This window comes from Syngnathus leptorhynchus, chromosome 21 (assembly GCF_054491065.1).
Source record: "Syngnathus leptorhynchus isolate UIUO chromosome 21, UIUO_Slep, whole genome shotgun sequence".
In the NCBI taxonomy this organism is placed as follows: Eukaryota; Metazoa; Chordata; class Actinopteri; order Syngnathiformes; family Syngnathidae; genus Syngnathus; species Syngnathus leptorhynchus.
The window spans coordinates 1,758,506-1,781,008 of NC_141215.1; the positions used below are offsets into that span (position 1 = coordinate 1,758,506).

General features: G+C 43.2%; 1 protein-coding gene across 1 annotated transcript in view; it reads right to left on the bottom strand.

Moving 5' to 3' along the window:
• Positions 1-22,503, bottom strand: part of snd1 (staphylococcal nuclease and tudor domain containing 1) — a 97,090-nt gene that overhangs the window by 21,455 nt on the left and 53,132 nt on the right. Inside the window, exon 17 of the mRNA XM_085902324.1 lies at positions 12,900-13,088. Within this exon, the coding sequence (XP_085758450.1) occupies positions 12,900-13,088 (189 nt within the window). The remainder of the gene's footprint in view (positions 1-12,899; positions 13,089-22,503) is intronic.

Here is a 22,503-nt window from a genome sequence, read left to right on the forward strand (position 1 = left end):
TATGTGACTGCTGCTCTGCAACTGCAGCCAGATGCTCCAGCCAGCCAGCAGCCAACGGCTGAGAGACACCAGCGCGCAGACACGATGGACAAAAAGCGCTACTAACGGAGGCCGCTCAGCTCGCCCTTCGCAAACTCCCGAATGACCTCAACTTTTCTTTTGACGTCCGACGCAGCCATTTTGACGGCAAAGCAGGCGTTCTTATGAGTTTAATCATCTCTCTGTCGCCGAGGACGCGCTAATCTCACACCTCTGATGCCAGACTTTAGCGCTTTTCAACAGCAGGGATGCTATCAAAGCCAACAGATGAACCTATTTTTTTTTTTTTTGTGCAACGTGTTACGACAACCTTTGAAGTGAACGAGCATTTTCTTTTTCTCACTAACTTAGGGAAAGGCCTCTGAAGTGATGACTCATTTTTAAGTGCTAAAATGAGGAGTGGGAGAGTGACCGTTATTAACATTTAGCGATTGTTAGTAGAAAGTAGTTTTGAGTTCAGTTAGTTCGTCATGTTAGTATTAAGGCCAATAAAAATGTTTAGTGCAGCCAAATGTTATGAAATGTCAGCATAATAAAATTAAAGTTCTTCGTTAGCGTGAACCGCATTGTGGCAAAAGAAAAAGTTAGGGGGATATATATATATATATTTATCAAAGTTCAAGTAATGTGTTTTACGTTTCTAATTTTCATTTTATCAAATGAATTTTTTTGAACTGCAGTGATGATTGATGCCCTATGAGGAAAGCCAATGTTATGAAATATATTCAGACTAACATTAAAACTAAGAATTGGTTACAAGTATGGCCTCTCAACTTTTTTTATTATCGAGATGCTATGATGTGATTTGTCATCGTAACATCAATCACCGACGAAAGAGACGCACTATTTATCGGGTTTTATTTATTATCAAGTAAGTTATCATTGAGGCACACCTTACGTTTCCATTAAAACCACAGTTTTCCATGAAGCCATATAAGAAAAGCAGCACCTACCAAATGTAAACAAACCAATATGAATTTTGCTTGTTATCGAAGTTAAAGTTCAGTCCTTTTTATCCTTTTTACGATTCAGAATTTTGTAGTCGGTCTCGGAGGCTTCACAAAGTGACTAAAGAGGTGCGACCCTCTGGAGAAGCAAGTCAACGACAAGTGGGGTCCAAGTGCAAATTTGCCGTTTGATGGTGAGCAAGGACGCCTTGAAAGGCGAGCACAGGTGTGGCGAAAAAAAACCCAACACCGTCGCAGATGGGTGAGCCAGCGCCAGACGGAGGAAGGTGGAGGCCGCTTTGAACGCTGATTAAAAGGTGTGTGTCACTTCAATCAGTGTGTGTGACTGTGTGTGTTTGTGGTCTGCTGAGACCAATCCAAAAGCAAAACATAAATAAATAAATGAATACAAATTAAGTGCACAAACAATCACAGAAAGGCCAACTGGAGCTTCCAAGTTCAACGTCCAAATGGAACGTGTTGCATTGTTATGATTAATCACGCACTTCAAAAAAAAAAAGAACGCGTCTCTCTAAAAGAACATCGCGTGGTCCTTCTGAATCAGTCGACGGTGGCGTCATACAGACGGCGTTGGAACTAGCACGCTCGCCATAGTCAGTTCATTAGCCGATCGCGCTTTGAGAACAATTGAAATCAATACGAGCATGTTATTCATAAGAGTGCCCTTTGTAAATCAATTTAGACCCTATTATAGCCCTAATGAATCCTCGGTGGAAAGAATGGTTCATTAATTCACTGGAGGACACTTTTCTTTCTTTCTGTCTCTTCCTCGTCCACTCGTCGCTTTTTTTTGGGGGGGGTCGTCGGTCTATAAAATACGGCGAGGAGGCAGATGAAACGAATTTGATTGGTGTATAAAGTAAGAAGAGGTTCTTTCACACTGCCGAGTTGCTTTTCTGTAGAAATGACACGACACAAACGCGAGGGACCGAGTCGACCGGGGAATTTTATATCAGAGCTGTAAAAAGAGAATGGAGGCCGCCTGTGTGTAAGGTCATTTTTTGTTGGATTCGGTTCACAATTTGCAGAGGGTGGAGACACTATATCAGTATAACCTGACTGTAGTACACGAGTGAAATGATCTCTGGGGAGAAAAGGCGAAACGAAATGGATCGGGTACATTTATCATTTTGATTTTTAATTCATTGTACATTGCAAAATTAAGTGATTTACAGGAATTGGGGCTAGCTAGCTTCTTATTCCATCAGTTTTAATAGTGTAGCTGCCGCACGATAGTTGACGAGCTGTTAAAAAAAAAAAAAAAAAATGAAAATTGAATGCCGCGCGTTATAACATCTTGCATACTGTGATTTTCCAGGGCCACTTGGTTTACCATGACATGACTTTACAATACAGACTATTGAGCAAAAGTGGAACGAGCTAGCGTGACGCACAATGCAAAGAACCAATTTGAACGCAAATTGTCCGAGACCGGAGACCTAAAGGAACTGAAATGCCTACTTAATACAAGAATGGAGAGAAGACGCAAAAGGAAATTTACCAGAAGGGGCTATACATGATGTGCTCTGATTATGTCTCGAGTGAAACAGCATGTGGCTCATTATCCAAGGTTATTTTGTACAATTGTATGTTTGTGATCAGAATCAGGAAGCCGCTTGTGCGCAGTCAGAAGACTGATTGCTCTGTACCATTTGCTTGAACTTCTTAAAGTCTTATAGCCTGAGTGTCAAAAGGAGGCAAACCCTGTGGCACACCAATCTCCCTGCTGGCAGAAATGTTCACTTTCCAGAAGGCCTTGCTAGGGGTAAGTACCACCCGGCTGCGGTTACTTAACAGATAAATTATGCATTGAAGCCGTGCAGGGGTTGACGGATGGATGGCGAGGCAGGCGAAAGGTGTAAGGGAGCCGGAGAGAAGTGGTCGTACAAAAGACAAGATGCTCCCCCTCGCTGTCATATCGCGGCCAGCAGATGTTCTTGCCGTCAAAGCCCAGCTTACGAGACTAATATGAGCACAGCCCCCACACCGCGTTCTTAGACGATCCGGGGCGATCGTAACTAGCTACACTTTCCAAATTGACACAAATTGATCCGCTTTGACATGTTGGTGAGCTTTTGGGTGCGGCTATTCTTAGCGGCACCTGGCTGGCGGAATTCTCGCGTACGCCCGAAAGAGGGCATGGCGTTGCCGTGGAAACAGAACATGTTGCTGCATATGTAAGTGGGGCGAGGGGCTCACGCAAACTTAACACCTGTGATGACGTCCTCAAGGGCGACGCGCAAACAACAACAACATGGACTGGTATGCAAAACCAGGCTGACAAACCTTGGAGCTGAGTTGCTTGGGCATATGGCGCCTTGTTTCAGTTGGGACTATGTTGGTTGTGACCTTTGACAATAGATTGTGTCATTTTTAAAGATAACTCAGGCCTTGACTTCAGAAAACCAATTAAAAAGTTTATCCATAGACATAAGTTTTGCCCATCTGTTCTTAATAGTCTCAATTTAATTCATACTCAAAAAAAACAAAATGTGTTGTTTGTTTAGCACTAGTTTTCTATTTTGATTGTGTAGAATTCCGTGAATGAATGGAAAGCATAAAGCTATAAAAATTCATAAGATATAAGAGGTCCTGCCCACTACAATCTCCATCAGCCAAAACGTCGAATTTGTCACAAAAAAAAAAGATAGATATATAGATATATCTGTAGGTCGTTTGATCCTTTTTAAAGCTTCATTTAAAAAAAACAAAAAACCTTTTGGGATCCACAGACACTGTGACAGATTTCAGACTGACTGAATAGTGTTGCTTGTTCCGGATATTGTTTCAGGCTTATGGCAAGGGCTGTCACTATGGACTATTTTAAAAATTGATTATTCCATCGATTAATCAATCCATCCAATTCCATTCCATTATTATTTTAATTTTTTTAAACTGATACCTGTTTATAAGGCAACTATTTTGTTTATTTGGGAATATTTTGTGATTAAGAAATAACTAAAAAGTGAAGCAATTGACGCAAGAAAGATTGACGGTCATTGTTTTGCAACGTAAAAGCAGATGTTTTCAATATCTTTGAATTAAATACAATAGATAAACAAATCTGCTTTCACGGAGGACAAGAGAAATCAGATACTTTTGAGAGCCTGACATCAGAAGCTTTGGAGAGTCTTTCGTCAAAAATGACCCGTGCAAGAATTCTCTATTAAAATACGAGGTGATTAAATTGATAATCGGTTTGTTGTTGATTAAGTGAATTTTGATCGAACAAGTTCAGTTTATTGAAGGATTATTTTATTATATTTGCATGACATGCCCCACTTCATTTTCTTCCTTTGATATTTTGGGGTTTTTGTTCTTGACAACCACTCCGATTTGTTCAGCTTGAGTCTCAGTTTGGACTGCGGAGCTACCAGATGACTTCTTATTTGTGTACCCATGTCTACCTTAACAAACGGATGGCAAGCCGAATGCAATTCGGTCCCAAAGCAAACGTGGCCACCTGGTTAAGTATTAGCCATGGGTTTCCATCGTCCAAGAGAGAACGATCTCTCGGATTCGAGTGATTAAGAAAGAGGACTACCTCAAAGCCACTATGTGTAAGTATGCAATTTAAGGGCCATAAATCAACTTTTTAATTAACAGGGCACTCTTGCTCCCAGGTTGCCGTGGTGTTGCCATGACAACTGCCTTTACAGGGTGCTGTTATCTGGCTCGCATGCACACGCGCGTTTGCTCTTTGGTCGTTTCTTTTTTTTTTCCCGAGGACGACTCCTGATCATTTTTCTTTCTGATCACACTTTCCGAGGAAAAATGGGAGTCAAAAACCAGGGGCGGTAGAAGAGGAGGGTGGGATTAGTGGGATGGCGGGCATGCGGGACAGAGGCCCAGAGGTTAATGCCGATCTGGCGGCGGCAACCAAAGTGAATGGGGACAGGACGCTGGGGGTGGAATTGGTCGAAAATAACAGCGCATCAAGATGTTCAGAACCCGAAATTGCTTCCCCCATCTGGGGTGATGGTGTCTGTGTGAGAATCGCAAAGTTTTGGCGCAGCCACTCCGCCAACCAATTAACATCTTTGTAAAGCCAGAATGCAGTTGGGGGGGGGGGGAGGTCACACGGGTCTGATGCCAACTGAAATGGAGAACAAAGACTCCATTGCCACAAATTGGCCAGTTCTGGCTTTTTTTTTTTTATACAAGAGCTTTTTATGCCAACGGTCAAGACACTAATGTAGTGTTTGATCTGATTAATGCTCATGACGACTAGTCATTTTAAAGTCAAAACCAGGAAAACCCAAAATTTGGAATTGCAGACAAGACGAGGGTTGGTTTATGTAACGGTCGCTCCCCAAGGCGTGAGGGCAAGAAGAGAGACTCTGTAAAATGCACCAAAACACACACACACCAAAGTGTTCTCTCTTTCTGACGACTTGGTGTTTTTTAGCACTCCATCCAGCCCAGTAGCCGGAACAAAGTGAAAGTAGACTGACCTAAATATGATAGGACATTTGAGTAGAGGGGGGGAATAGAAATGTCCCTCTAACATGAATCTTCTCTCGGAATTATGTCAAGATCTACGATGACGTTCACACGTTTGACGGACGACCTTCAGGCCTCTAATCAATTGCACGGATTTATCTTGCCCTTATTGCTCTGTAAAGTTGACAAGCCTTCAAACAAGCACCCATCCATTTTCTATTAAGGGGGCTTCGCCTCGTGCGGCGCGCTCGCGTTCTAACGAGGTCACCGCATGATGATCCTTGAGGTTTTCGTTTCACGGCCACAAGCGTTAACGAAGCGGTCGGTTGCGGGAAAAAAAAAAAAAAAAAAAACTTCACGCTGATTAATACTCTGCGGACGTCTTTTTGATTTGGACTCAGTAATAGGACAGTGTGGGGCGGGCACTTCTTCCAATTAGGGTTTAATTCACTCGAGCGACTCGACGGCTCATCCCAAAACCAAAGAGGACATGACTGTTAGATGCAAAAAAAAAAAAAAAAAAAAAAAAAGAAACGGCAAGAAAGACTAGCTCGTCCAGTTGCGTTCTTATTTTGGTAGAAAGTCTGCCGTTTCATTCACGACTTCTTCAAACTCGTGTTTCGAATTATTTGTTTCGAACTCAAGATTGACAAACCTACCAAATTTTATGTCGCCAACCCAAACTGCCTACAAACGTCCACGAGGCACCGCGCGCCAAATTCCAGGGTTCAAGCTCGGTCATTTCTCAGCAAGGGAAAGAAAAGCCCTAAACGTTGACGAGATTGAGTAATTTCAAGAGGGGCCCTAATGAATTAAAGCACTTTGCATTCACTTCACATTTGAAAGCATGTGAGGTGAACGCCGCGAATGATAAATAGGAGGGATGGAGTGTGAAACGGGAAATTTGGGAGTCAGACTGGAGGGAAGATGATGTCGAGTCACGGGAAAAGCGATTACTGAGGGAGCGAAGAGAAGGCGAGGAAAAAAAAAAAAAAAACCCGAGGTGCATTGTGGGAGAGCGGGACGATCGACTACGAGGGGGTAATAAAGACAACTGATGAGGCGCTAGAATACCTCTGCTGCCCCAAAGAACCTACCTGGAGAGTGGACGATGAGCCACTTAGCATTCCAACAAGGTCCGCAACTAATGAGCTCAATAAATAGGCCGAAGTTTGAGAATGATCACAAGCCTTGAGAGCATTTTCAAATTGGTGCCCTCCACAAGCAAATGCTTAACATTCTATTAGGATGAGAAAGGCAAAGAATCCACCCCTCCTCCACTTTGCTCACATGGAGAAGAGTTAAAGAATCGCTAGCAGGCACACTAAAAAATGTCCAAGACGGTGTAAATGTCCAACTTGTCTGCAGAACAAACCGTCTGCTCAACTCGTTCGCTTACACCTCCGCGTTAAACAAGAGCGATTAAAGAAAGACATCCGCGGCCTTGACGGGTCGATGGCAAGAATACCGAAATGCCAATATTCCGACATCCTCATATCAAGTCCGAAAACGGACGCGGAGTCTTCCGCCAATCAAGCGCCTGGTCATTCACCACCAACAAAAGGCCCGCTAGATAAAAGGGGCTCAATAAACCGTAATGCCCGAACAAAAAGAAGTAAAAAATTATATTGGATTGGGACCACTGACAAGTAGTAAGCATTTATAGGCCGCTCATTGATATTATGTTTAGACTTTATGATACATATTTGCTCATCTTCTATTGCCTCATTTCTATTGGCTTCACACTCCCGAGAGAAACAAAATAATCAGCCAACGTGATTTCCATCGATGAATGTCCTTCACACTCGCCTTTATCGAAAGAGATGGGAGGAAATTGGGTTAAGACCCAGGAGGCAACTTTTTGTGTTTTGCAGACTTGCCGTGCGTTTATCGGCCATAATGTAGCAATGTGTGTCATATAGCATCATGTTCACTGGCGCTCTTTCACCTCTCTCATTCTTCTGCTTCCCCAGCGCAGTAGGGGCGATAACGGCCCGAGGCATTTCCGCACTAATGGCGCCTGCAAATCTACCCCCGAGGACCTCCGCCAAGGAGCCGGCGCAAAAAGGCCAAGGACACGGCGGTGATGCTTAAGATGAAAAGGAGACGGTAATATGACGAGAATTCCAAGTAGCCTTCCTGGGGAATGCTTCTCCTTGTGGATGGGTGCGTTCCGCAGATGACACAGTCCGAGTCGGCGTGTAATTCTCCAACTTGTGCGCATGCATAATTCAGCCCGTCACTGCTGCCTCATCCTGCCGCGCCTCCCTGCGGGTTGCAGTCGCCCCTTGATCACAGGAACATCACCCTGGACGGCGCTCGGCAGGTGATTGCCACGTGAGCGTGCCATGACGAGCCGACGTGGGGGGGGGGGGAGAAAGAGGATAAATATGTGGGGAAGAAGCAGAGGCTGGGGTACACACATCACTGCGTCCCGCTGATCTGCTTCTCTGTCTTCCTGTCACCACCCGAGGCATCGAGGGTCCGCCGTGCCGTCTACACGGTATTGGCGGCCCCTCGAGAGAGCGTCCGCACATGCTCCGAGTAGCTTTGAGTAAGCAGGAAAGAGACAGCTCGAATGGTGTGAGCACTCTGGAATTCTGATTATGTAATCCATATGAAAACGCCTCAGTCAGCTTTTTTTTTTTTTTTTTTGCTTTTGTGTGGTCAGTGGTTCATTTCGTCAAAGACACACGCAAAAGACATTACGGAACAGTAAATAGACGGAAATGTAAAGACCGCCGATCCTCGCTGCGTTTTTTTTTTTTTCCGGAGAGGTTGAACGCGGGTCACCTTGTTCATTGTGACCACCCTGCGGGCAATGACGTCTGCTCGCCGCCATCTCGATGTCCTTTCACTCTGGCCCCGCAAAAAGCCTGCAACCTCTATCTTGCGAGGTCACGGAGAGACTTTGTTACTATTCCAAGTAGAAGGGAATTTTTTAAACTATATTGTGTTAGTAGGGCCCGTAAAAATATAGAGACGATCAATATGAAACTGGCAAAAATAGCTGAGTTGAAGTGCGTATATTGATTAAAATGTAAGCAAAAAATAAACTGCGGGAACAACAAGTGGCAAACTTCCTTCATGTTAACAAACCTGAGTAAGACTTTCTAGTGGGTTTCCTTATGATAGACATACCTGACAAATTTGACATTGCCAAGTTTTTAAAGGGGGGGGACTTCCATCCACAATTTTCCTACATGCTAGGCACTAAGAATCCAATCTCTGCAGGCTAAACACAACTCAAGCAACTCAGACGTAAATCCCCTTCATTTGTGCGTGACTGACCAGAGAATGCAAGCGTTATTATTCCTTCCACTATAACAAAAAAAAAAAAAAAAAAAAGGAGTCGAGTGGGACGGAGGAAAAGATTGCAACCCTGAAAGCATTTCTGTGGCTCTGGGGCATAAAGCAGCAGCGAGTGTTGTATTAATAGAAAAGAGACTGTCAACCGTGGAAACCAAACAAGGCGACTTGTATGAGATCCTCCATGAATGGTTTACCTTATGCGTGCCACAAACATGAGGCAAACGATTGGCGACCCAATCCAGGTAAAACACCGAGCTAATCAGAAGCCATTCGAGCCAGCGATATTGTAGTGTGGAGTGGCTTAAGTTACAACAAAAGCCCATTAGGTCGAATAAAAGGCCCAACTATCCGGATTTCTGCTAAGCCAGGTGCGTGATGTGATGGTTTTTGACAGTATGACAAGGTGGTACGCGAGCTTTGTATTATTGTAGCTCACTTCACTGTTTTTTTTTTTTTTATCTGGTTCTTGTGGACAACCACACCAGTGACACTCTGATGAAGGCGGAAGTACAAGCTGAAACATGTCAGGTAATGGAACCTAAAATATCTTGTTTGTGATAAAAGAACCAGTGAAGTGATTGACAAGTGAAAACAAAATGAACTTAGTACAACTGTATTGTAACTGCTGAATTCTCCCAAATAGAGCCGCTATCAGACAGACGAGCGTCGCTAAACTGACCAATTAATCGGCACTTGGCATCGGCGACTACTCAAGATTTTAGTAGTCTTACAGGTATCAGTCAGAAAAAAAAAAGTGGTATCGAACATCCCTAGTAAAAATTACGTGAACAGTTTTAATTAATGTATTTCTGCTAAGGGAATTCCGAAATATTTTATATTTATAATTTTTTTTTTTTTTCCCAAATTTTGTTATTTATATATTTATTTCTGTTGAGGTACTTCCAAAATATTTTATATTTATAATTTTATTCATAAATTTATATATACTTAAAATTAATATTTTTTTAACATATCGCGATATACTGTGACGTGAATTCATACTTCCAACTCTGTGGCAACCGTTTGGGGAAAGCCCAACAAGCATTCCCGAACAATCCTCGACTTCTACGATCAAATTGGCTTCAAAAGTGTGACGATTTTAAAGCATTAATGACGTCTGTCATGTCGGTATTGCCACCCTTGGATTGCCTCCAAAGAAGCGAGCTGAAAGGCACTGTCAAGGACGCGTCGCCGTATTCAATGTCAAAACAAGGCTGCTTCCGGCGCTTTGACGGTGGGCAGTGATGGATGGCTCAAGTATGGGGAGAGGCAGCGGCGGACAGGATCCGAGCTTTATGATTCCTGAAAAGATGAACGAAAATACACTCTGACCGTATTGCTCGAGGACCCCCCCCCCCCGTGGGATCCCGACAGCAAAAGGGGGGCTCAAAGGCCACGGCGCCAAGCATTAATCCGGTTAGTGGGGATGGATTCAAAGATGATTAGTCGGTGGGGGAACGGAAATAAAAAAAAACTGCGTAAGGATGTGAGAACAATGAATAGATGAAAAGAACTCTGCGAGGAGTACGAAGACGTGGCGATGAAAAGACGAGCGTCCTGTAACATGTAATGTCTTCAACGCGGGCTGTCATATCCTCTTTTGCTTCCTTCTCTACCTCCTCTTCTCTTCCAAGCTGGCCCAATGGAGTGTGTTAATCTCCTTCAAGGTTGGGTAATTACAGCAGAAAAAGCCCTTGCTCAACAGAAAGCACATTCAGGTTATTATTGAGAGCCCCCCCCTATTGTTGATTCACCTATTCATAATTAGGACACTCCAATTACCAGCCCGTTTCCTTCCTCTGGCCGCTTTGCTTTAATTAGATTGCTTTGCTTTCAAGCCGCGATATTGACGAAACAAAGCAGTATCAAATAGCTCGACTGCGTGGGAGAGCAGAGGTTAAAGTCGGCGTTAAACTAACTCAACATTGTATCGTTGAGAAAAAAAATAAAATAAAATCTTCCTTACAAATTTCAGTAGGATGGGTATTTTTATTTTGTCGACATACAATGCTAACGATTCATTTTTCTCCACCAATCAATATTGTTCTGTCCCTACGTGACATTAGTGTAACAAACTATAAACTAATTTAAAGCTTTCACAGAAAATCTATTAACTTTGACACTTGATTTTTTTTTTTGTAAAACTGCTTTTTTTTACCTCATGACTGGAAGGTCTGGATTTGCTTCTTATAATGACCCACTGTACCAACTATCACTTGCTGTTTACATTCTGAGTTGCAGCTATTGTACCGTAGACATTTGTATCGTTATAACTCCACTTGCTGAGAATTGATAAGCTCCAGGGGTTTTTGCTGCATATAATTTACTCGACCGACTCTTGCTGCTGTTCCCGTTTGCATCCTGATACTGTATATTTACTGCATAAACAAGTTGGCCATTACCAAGGCTAAGTCAATTCTATTCTATTGTTAAGTCCTGAAGCAACACTCTTATCCATAAACAAAGGCAGAGGTGCTTAACTTAAATCTCGAGGAACCAACTGTACAGGGCTTTTGTAGTGACAAGTATCCAAAAACAAATTTTCAGCTGACACCCGAGAAATACAAATATGCTGAGCCGTCCTCTTTGGAAGGCTTCATTTGGAGCACAATCACTTTGTCCCACTGGTCTAATTGTAGTAAAACCTCATTGACTCCAACCAAACTAAGCAGTTTTGGGTTCCGGATGCAGTCAGTCTGCTCCCCCCCTCGTTGGCGTGGTGCTAACTCCCCGCTGAACGGCAAAGTTTTCATTAATGCATCCGCCTCGACATTTCATTACGACAACCTCGTTTTCTCCGAGGGTAGCCTGACACAGCATGTTACCGCAGCCGGAGGGACGCAACTAAAGAGCCGAGGCGATAAGAGGAAAAGGAGGCAGGAAAGCCACAACTGCCGCTACACCAAGACAAAGGCCAACCCGTGACTTCAAACGAGGAAATAAAAGCAAATATCTCAGCTTTATTTTTTTTCCTTCTCCAGGAGGTCTCCACGGGTTAATTAGAGCACACAGACTCCCATCTCAGCTGCCTGCAAGTTGCAAACTATGCATTAACACAACACACCCACCAGCGAGCACAAAACCAACAACTCGCGGGGCCGGGCTCAGACTGTGCGACATCAAACAAGATCACCGTCTGTCTGGCTCGCTGCTCTCAGGTTAGCTCAAGTCACAAAGCTGGCGGTCAAAGTCAAGCCGGCTCAACTCGGCGCGAGCGGAGGGCGGTCGGGTGTTGTCATCGGAGGTGTCGCCGACCAGCCTTCCTGCGGCGGTGAGATTAAAGCTGGCAGAATTGTTTTTGTTTTTGTTTTCATTTGAAGACGACTGGGCAAAAGCCCAAAAAGCTTGTTAACTGGTGTACCTCGCCATTGCTTAGAGAAACATCCACGATATAAAGTGAAAAGACCATTGGAGGTCTCAATGTGACAACAGCCAAGTTCTTGTTAACGTCGACGTAACGTAACATGTTAACGTAACGTAGACAAATCTGACGTCAAACGCGATGCTTTGAAAAACTGTGATACAATTTTAGGGATAAAGAAAACAAAGACGAAGGGTATGTATGAAGGTTACAACCACAATATCCCAGCGACAAAGCAAAACAAACAAAAATGCTAACTCTTGCGCTTACAGCAGCGCAAAAAGACAACCATTCTGAGAACAACTTTCTGATTTTGAGACCCCCCCCAGGGAGACCATGTTAAACAATGAAAAAAAAATCATTTGTCTTTTAAATGCAAACAAATGTGTCTATTTCTTAAATTTATCAAGGCCACTCCTGGATGACGTAGGGTGTAACGTACAGAAATTATTTTACAGTTTCCAGTCTGTCTTAGCGAGTCGATTTTCTCTCAATTAGTTGGCATACAATTGTTTTATGCAAAGTTGGTTAAGCTATGATTTATTGTGCTTCCATCTATAAATCTGTGAAAAGTGTACTCAATCACCCAAGCACCTAATGAGGGTGCTAAACACGCTAGCTGGGTCAATCTTGGGTTTAGCTTAGCAATTAGCATAGCTTGTAGCTTAATCGCTGCTTATTGGTCTTAGGTGCAACGCCACAACAAACAAGCTTCAATGACTGTGAAGCCAAAATTTTCTAAAATAATAAACCAGTGAATTAAAATTGGCACTCACCTTCTCCTTCCTCTGCCGGCACCCTTCCTCGGCCGTCACCAGCGTTTTGTAGTAGTTGCTTCGCTCGGCCGTGAAGTGGACCTTGGAGAGGGCGTTCTCTACCAGCGCCACCGACAGGTTGACGCCTTCGATGTGCAGCCAGCCGATGAAGTTGCCCGCTTTGTCCATGTTCTCCACTTCCACCTCCACCTGGAACCCAACAGGGAGCAAAACATTGTTAAGAGATCTACAGCGCAGATTAGGTTTGAGGTGTCATTACAAGGAATCAAGTGCAGATGCTATCTCGAAGGAGTTGGCAGTGTTCCTCATTGGAGCTTGCCATTGATTCGCTAATATGGATTTTCCCGCTGTGCTTTGTCATCATCAAAATGAACCTTTTGTTCGCAACATTTGCTGATATTTAGGGGTCAAAGCATGAGCAGCATGGAATTATTGTGGCATATGCGTTTTTTTTGTTTGTTTTTTTTTTGCAATGTAACTGCTCCGCAATTAGCCACTTGCAACTCATAACAAAATTTGTGCCTATTCAGACCAATTATCTATTCATTTGCCTTCTACCACTGATGGGCAAATGGGTGGAAACAGCACAAAAAAAACGCTTTTTTCTTTCTTTCTCTGCAGTCAGCGAGAAAGCGAGAGGGCAGGTGCGTCGGCGAGATAGGAGGCCGAGTCCAGCGATTAGGAGCGCCGCCGGTTAATGCCGTGGCCACGGGGGAAATCTGCCAAGAATTAAGTTTGTAAACTGCTCGGCCTCGTCCGCCGCTCCCGGAAAAAAAAAGTGTTTATTTAACGCAGGCGTAATCTGAGGCATCAAACTTGACGGCGTGGCAATTTCATTTGGGAATCGCCCGGCTTTTCTGATCCGGGTGAGATCACCTCAACAGACATCAAAGAATTGAAAGCGTACTCAAACCTTATCGACCTATGAATATTTCTATACTCGCCCTCCACTATGAAGACTCTTCAGCACTCTGGGCGCAGTGGCAGTTACATAACTAGGCCATTAGGAATGAACTCGTCCACAGAGCGCCGTCAAACGTCAAACGGGGGAGTTGGGGGGGATCGAAGGCAAGAAAAGGTTACCGGCTAAAGGCTAAAAGATGGAAGGGGGAATAGACAAAGAAAATGATTAGTAGCCGTATGTTATGCTATGTAGCCTAGCATAAGCGCTAAAAGCGCGTTTTACCAAAAAGGGGTACTTTCTTAGTTGATCTGGCCTTTTAATAGCTAAATATAACAGCGATGAAGTTGCGAGGCGGCCTAGAAACTGCTTTGACTGGAGCCCAGATGGCTCCCAGTAGAGGCCCACTCCGTCGAGCCAAGATGGCTCCCGTCGGAACCCAAATGGGCTTCGGTAATCTCATAAATGCCGGGGATTGTGTCGACACGGCGGATGGAAATGAGGCGACAGGGGGGACCAAAAAAAAAAGAAGGAGAAAACACACAAAGTTGGAAGGGTGCGAGTGTGTGCACAATATCGTACCAGAGCTCAACCGGAGCCCCAAGGTCATTGTTTAAAACGGTGGTTGATTTAATTCACTTAACTCTTTGGAAGTGAATAAAAATAAAAAAAGTGAATGAATAAATAAAAAAAAAAACCTGCAGTGGGTGACACCTGGTCAGAGCCAAAAGTTGCACTAAAACAAATTGAAAGCATGCAGCGGGATTACATTTCAGAAATTGGTGTTGTTGTTTACCCACAAACTAAAGTACAGCTGGGCCTTGAGATACGACTAACCCGGATAACAAATTTGGTTTCGGTTGAATGACTTTCTACACTGCCCCTAGTGGCCAAAATATGCATGCCTGAAGGAACAACACAATGAATGGAATTAAACAATTAAATTATGATGCTGATCATTTCTTTACATGCATCTGCTACTTAGCTTGCAAAAGCAAACCAACAGTGTGCGTATACAGACATACAAGAGCAGGCTTCTGTTAAATGAGACATTTTTAGCCCTGCAGCAGCACGCGCCATCGCAGCCTTGATCAGATTTCAACCCAAATCAATATCTTGTAAAGGTGTCGCTTGCTGTGAGGAGATAATTAATCAAAGCTCAACCGCAAACAAAATCAAACTGTCCCAGGCAACGGATGAACGGGGGTGGGGTTGATGAAGAGGGGGGAGGGTGGAAATCAATTAATGCCCGACTATGACTGTAAAATCAAACATAATTTTTTTTTTTCTTCCCCAAAATAGGGAAGACCCATTTTGGCTCCAACGTTGGAGTCAAGTGGTACCAGAGTGCTCCTCCTACATTTTCCAACATAGGACCGAAAAGGCTCTAGAGTACCGCATTTGTTGAAGTGCGAGCCAAAATGGATGCTTGAAACCAAAATGGATGACTTGTACAATTCAGAGTGTGCGTCCTTGAGATTTTTTTCATCTTATGAAATAAACGAATGCCGCATTTTGTGTTGATCGGGTGAAACTGACTGAGTCTTGTATATTCTTTCCCCCCCCTTTTTTTTTGTTATAAGACCTGAAAAGGTTAAGCGTCACAATCAAAGGTCTACAAATACAAATCACCGGTGAGCTACACATGAATGAATCAAACAAACCGCCATTGATCGCTTAATGGTATTGACCGGGAATGAATGTAAAGACCATGTTAATGGAGCTTGTAATAAAAAAAATTTAAAAAAATCTTTGCTGGTAAAATGAGGTCTGTTTAGCTATGTTGTTACCGCATAGAACGGCAAAAGTTGCCATGACAAGATAAGTCACGGATACAAATAAATTTGACGTTTTATTCCTCACAATTTGGAGAAGGGATGTTTACCTAACTCAGCCAAACATGGGAAAAGCACGTAGCTACTACCATGATTCTGCTTGCCAAAGAACAAACATCACAGGAAATAAAATCGGCAAGAGACTTCAAAGGAGGCGCCGAGGGGTCTTTGTGATGCCAAATGACCCGTGTGATCTTAATTTTCCCACCTTCTTCCTGCCTTTTGCCAAAGCAAGATGACTAATAGTCATCATTGGAGGCGGCCGCTGAGATCAGTGACAAAGACTAATGGGAGACCTCTTGGCAATATCGAGATACAGCGTCAGTCAATCTCTGCCCTTTGGAATCGATACATAGTTTATCTTTTTTTATTTTTTATGAGGGGGCAGTTCATTAAAACGGAAACAAACATTACGGTAGGAATTTAAAATTCCAGGAGGGTTTCAAAAAACGGGGGAACCTTTGTCAGCAAACTAAATCATGCTAAATCTTTTTGGAAATGACTTTATGGATCCTTTGCTAGATGAAATGAAATGAATGAAATGAAGCGACTGCTCTGGGCCTGGAAAGCCTGGTTATTAAAATCAATAACAGCAATAACTACAATTCCCGCTCAGTTTTTCTCTCGCTCGTTTGTCCCCCCCCCCCCAGAATGGTGGCAACATAGTATGTAGGTCAATAATTATTGAGCTACATTTGTAATGTAATAATATGAAATAATTCCTCTTAACTGGTTTCAGGTTGAGGAAGCACAAATGGGAATTGGGTGTGGGTGATATGAGACTACTGTGATTGAAGCGAGAAAATGAACATAGTTTAGAACTTTTATTAGTATTTGTCTTGAATTTTTCCAGAGATTCAACAAGGCTTAAAAATCAAGCGGTCAAAATTCACCGATTAATCGAGTAATTGTTTAGAGATATTTTTTTTCCCTTAGGACTGTCCAAATCCTCTAATGGGAGCTTTTCAACAGTAACAATTATTTCTTTGTAGACATTCATGAAAACAAACCTTTTGTGTTGAATCAAAACAAAACATCTGCTTTTATTTCACAAAAGAATTCCTGCACCAAAAGTTGAATTATTTTCAAAGGGTCGTAATAATCATTATGCAAAAATTAAGGAGGTGAATCACATGGACACATTTTCTATTTGTCAATTCTGGAAAAAATAATAGTTACAAACAAACAAAAAATCTTTCAGAGGATTGAGATTCACCAGAGTTGACTTTCAAGTGTTACCTTTCCCTGCTTTGTCAAACTTGAGGCGGTACGTATTCATATCAACTACAAGAGCTCCGGTTTTCGCGCTCACGCTCCACTTGCCGCCACTCTACGAATCAAATTAAGATTTCATAATGGAATTTTAAATATTCATGCCTCCGTTGCCGCCGTGACAAAAGTGCGCCCGAGATAGCCCGATCCTACGTGGGGTGTATTAAACCACGCTCAACGGGATTACAAGCAAGCCGTCTGGAAAAATGTCTGTACATCTGCTGGTTATTAAGTCTCCGGTGACCACATTGGAGAGAAAATGAGGCAAAAGAAAGGGGGGGAGGGGGCGGGGCGGTCGCGGCAAGGCCGTAATCATTCGTCTCCGCCTCTTTTCTTTATCCCCTTTTCACCAGTTGACGCGGCAAATGGCATCGCCAGCCCGTGTCACTCAAAGAGCCATTTCTGTCCTCCCGGACTGTCTACGCTGACAGATTGAGAGAATGAGGCAAACGGTCGCGCAAGAGAGCAGAGACAGAGGCATTTTTCAAAATGCCTTTTTTTTTGGGGGGGTCGATTTATGTGCGCTTGTCAAAAGCGGCGTGAGATGCGCACTGGCCGCGCGGTTCAACTTAAGAAGACAAGCTAGTGAAGAGACACAAATCCGAGTGTCGTCGTGTTTTAGGCTTTGGGTGGGAATCACGGAGTAGCAGAGTCACACTACACCACAGGTGTCAAACTCAAGGCCCGGGGGCCGGATATGGCTCACCGCATCATTTTCTGTGGCCCGCAAAGACAAACTATGCATTAAAGGTGCATTAAAGTAGCAGTAAAGTGCATTGATTGATTAGATATATTTTTATAAAATTTTCTTTCATTTTAACTTGAAGTCTGAGTGAGACAACTTATAAGCCCCTCAGGGTTTCTCGTCTTCCTTGCGCATGACTATTTTCTTTGAATTATTTTTTTCTTCTTCATCTGACATGTGGGTTTTTTTGTGTGCTAAATAATAACAAAAAAAAAGAAGTTATGTCATACTAAAATTGCAAATTGTATTAACTTTTAAAAATCACCTTTTTAAAATATTTGAAAAGTTTCCTGATTTGGAAAAAAATTGTCAGTTTGTTTTGTAGCTTATACTGTATATAATATGAGGCGTTAATTTATTTGGGTTGACAGTCATAATGGCCCTCCGAGGGAAACTATGCGGCCCGCGATAAAAATGAGTTTGACACCCCTGCACTACACGGTATTGCGATATTCTGCAAACATCGCTAAACAGTCCAACAGATTACCAAAAATAGCTCTAAGCGTTTTTAAAATGACCAAAACGACAACCATTAACCGATAATGGAGCCTTTCTCAACTAGTTCATTTTCCCCTCATTTGTGAACCGCACTTTGACAGTCCGATACGGTTACAACTGTGAGTGGGCGAACGTGCAACATGAACCATGACGCTATGAAACAAATTAACCTTGCTTCAGCAACAACAGGTGGTCAGGCTGGCCAAGACGAAAATGATCCGATTGCAGACGAGGGCAGATGTTATTGTGTCATTCCTACTTAGCGGCCGCCGAGTAAACAGAGTTAGTCTGTTGCCGGATAACAAATTACAATTGGGTGGCAAATACGATTTCACCTCTAGTTGCCTTTTCTCTCGACCGCGGGCGGCCCCCAAGACTTTTTATGAATCTGTGTGGCATCAGATGCGAGAGCGCAAATTAAATTGGACTCGGGCCGAAAATGAGTGTGCGTTCTCATCTTTTCCAATGAATTTCACCCATCAAAATAGAGCGCTGGTAAAGTGGCGTGTCGACGCGGTCAGAGAAGCTTTAACATCAGTGCTTTATTTGCGGTCTGTTACTTGGTGGGGGTGGTCTGGGAATTTCAAACCGTCGTAAAAAGATCACGTTTTCTTTTGGTTGGTAACAGCCTTTTTTCGAAGGGGTTTTACTTTTGTCCTCATTTGCCCTCATCTTGGCGCCCTAAATGCCCGCCATAATCCAGATGCCACTAATCAGTGCTAACTTGGAGAGGACACGAAGGATTAACGCTGGCACGGGGCGAAAGGACAAAAAGACAAAAGAAGGGCAACCGAAAGACGGAACAACTTGCTCGTAACCATCACGGCAGTGGATATTTGTCACGTTTAACAACATATGAATGAATTTACTGTCATTATCTGGCCTCGAGCTTCGCCACAGGGGTTGCTGTGATTTTAAAAAGCTTTTTTTCGAGGCAGGGGGGGTGTATTCTTTTGTCATTCTGGGCACTGAATAGAGATACGGGAGTATAATAGCCAGATAAACAAAGCATTGAAGATTGCAGAGCACCTGCACTCAAGAGGTAGCCGTAATTAAATGATCTGTATCCGAGTGTATCACTGATTACGTTTGATTCATTTGGCAGATGCACTTTTAACGCTATCCTCCGTTAAGATATGACTATTGTGTGGAACAATAGGTAGAACTCCCTTGAAAACAGCCGGCAGATTCAATTACCCCAACTATAGCCACAGGCAGACAACACTAGTAGCGGATTATGCAGGTACAAGCTTACAACAATTTGCCGGCCGCACTTCCTGTGCCGATATCCGACGCGACACCTTTTTTTTTTTTTTTTTTTAAGCCGATGCCTTCGCCCACGGGCTGTTGTCTTGTGGCGTTTTCCGCTAGACGCTCAACTGTGGCTTCCTTCAAACAAAACTCAAGTGACTGTCTGAGTAGCATTTATTTTGTTGTTGTCAACAAACGGGACAAACAAATGGCATCCCTGCGGACTGACAAGTCATCCGCAGGCTAAAACACACATTAGAAGGCACGTTTGCACGGTTTCACTATTCAACTTGAGGGGCAGGCAAAAAAAAAAAAAAACTACATATATTATATATATCTTTTTTTACAATCACAAAAACTGCAGCGTCTTCCAAAAAAAAAAAAGTAGCAACAACTTGGATATAACTCGACAGACATCATTTGTCGCCGTTTACCTTTTGGATATTAAAACTTGCCGAAGCACTAACCCAGGAGACGTGACAAGTGGATTGTTGGCCACCTCAAATAACCGCAGCGTTCCCACTAAATACCGTGGCTCCGAGCCGTCTCGCAAGAGTCCATTAACTCGAAGAAAAGTGGGTATCAGTTGGGGGGGAAAAAAAAAAAAAAAACTCCAGGTAAGGCGCTGGGCACTTTTACACTCGATGGCTCCTTTTAATGTGTTGTCGCATTTGAATAGATTTCAAACAGAGTGAATGCAGCCATTTTCCTGCCATCAATTGACCAAAAAGCTATTGTCAAACACGATTGCCAGTACATGAGCAGACATTTTGACAGCAACCAACACAGGAAACTAACTTGTGCACTCGTCTAATTAACACAAAAACTGCTCGTTAAATCGGCAGTTTGCATGTCCGGGCGGGTTTAATTGCGTCATAAACTAACATTGTCTCATGAGGAACACAATCTAGAATGCAGCAGTGGATGTTTCTCTCTTTGAGTTGACAAATAAAAAAAAAACCTGAAATAATGTGGTTGCAAAAGTGTGCACACCTTCCAAATGGGTTGGGGCTGTGTTTAAAAATATTCACATTCAAATGTATGATAGTCAGGACACCTCAGATTAACCGTGAATACCATTCAGATGGTCCAGATATGAGATCCGAGCAGAAACCTGGATATTTTGTGCGCACATTGACTGCTATTTTGAACTGTTCATTATCCCTTCCTTGTCTATGGGCTGTTATGACCAAAACAAAATCTCCCAAATACATGCAGGAAGTTTCTGAATTTTCAGAAACTTGTCAGGAGCGCTAGAGACTCCATTTTGGAGCGCCAGGGTTAGCCACAACCACGATTAATTACGATCGATCCCGATTAAAACGCCTTGAAAATTTTCAAGTGTGTCTTTGAAGCCACAGCTAAACCAAAAATTGGCGGAGGACTGTAGCCTGGTTATGACTTTTGTACAGCAATAGCTGACACCCCTCCGCTCAATCCGTGTGTATTCACCCACACAAACACATGTTGCCCAGTGCACAGGTACTCGGGAGAAGTCAATCGACATTAGACCCCGCCGCTCTCCTTAGCGACGGCGTGGGAGGGCCGCCTTTGATGGAACGCGCCGCTGTATTATTGACTTTAATTTAGAAAGTGCTGCCTGCTGCTTTTTTTCCCCCCCCGTTTTTCCCTCTTCCCACCATAACCCGGACCGAGCGCGCAACCCTGCCACAAACCTACCTCCGGAGGGGATACACCTGATTGCACTGCTACAGAAAACACACTCAAGCAAAGAGACCTCTGAGTTAAAGGTTTGTAAAGGTTTTTTTAAAGGCACGCTGTGAATTCTCACCACAATTCATTTGCTGTTTCTTGTTATCGGCCTGCACCAACCAGTTGACGGCAGCATCCATCCACAACATTGACTTTAATGAAGGTATTTAAGAGTTAAGGCATGTTCTGTCCTTGTAGGTTCCGATGATTTAGGTCTTTCCTACCCTTGAGTCAAAACGGACACATACTTAACAGTCTACCCATGAGTCAATTCGGGGGAAAAAAAAAAAAGCCCAACATATCACCTTCACAAGAAGGGGAAAGGCAGATGAAGTCGAGAGGAAAAAATAAAATAAAAATCAACCTCAGTTGTCCCTGGAAGAGGCATAAAAATGGCCGATGCGCAGTCCATTACTCAGCGACAACATTGGCCGGCTGCGAGGAAATAAACGGCAACGTGCGCTGACTTTATGCACACATAGTAAATAGCAAATCCTTACACATGAAAACAAGTGAAGGTGACCAGCACCTTTACTTCAACTGAGAGCAGAATGTAAAATTGCCAATTAGGAACAAATCTCACTGAAACAACAAAAATTAAAGTGTAGCTGATATCATGATATTATTGATATTATTTTTGTTATAATTCTATGCTTCCGACTTTGTTGAAACAGATGGGGGATGCCACCCTGACCTTAACCCCATCAATGACATACCTTTGAGTACAGAGCTTTAATTCAGTCGCCGGGTCGATGTATAGGCCTCGGTCGGACTAATCCCAATGCGACGTGAAGCGCGAGCGAGATTTCGGGATTAGTCGTTTGGACGCAACAACATTACAAAGGCGGTGACTTTCGATAAGCTTTGAAAGGATGCTTGGAGGTCAGACGGATAACAAAGAAGGTTTCTATTCAAATGTGCCACAACGGCGTTATTGGAGATATTTGATAAAGAATATCTTGAAGGTATCGCGGTTTGCTTTTAAGAGCTTTTAAACGGTTGATCAGATTACCTGCAGATATTCCGTTGTAAGACTACTTACAGTGCCAGGACTCATCTATCAAGGCTACAAACAGTTTCAAATCGGCCCAGATGACGGCCGGCGTCAAGGCGAATGAAATTTTTTGTATTCTTTGTTGCCCAAAATCAAAAGTCACAACGCTGTCGGGACATAGAAGTAGAGAAGAAGAAGGCTATCTCTGCAAAGATGGCAGTTTATCTGGCACCTCCAAAAGATTTAAACCTCCCGCTGCCGTGACTTACTGTGTTTTACCTGCGGATTGCCTGGCAACAGAGACATCCATTTTCTGGGACCTGTCAGTTCGCAACGCAACATTGTGATAAACGCACGTACAAAGATGTACAATGAATTTTAATGTGGGCTAGTAC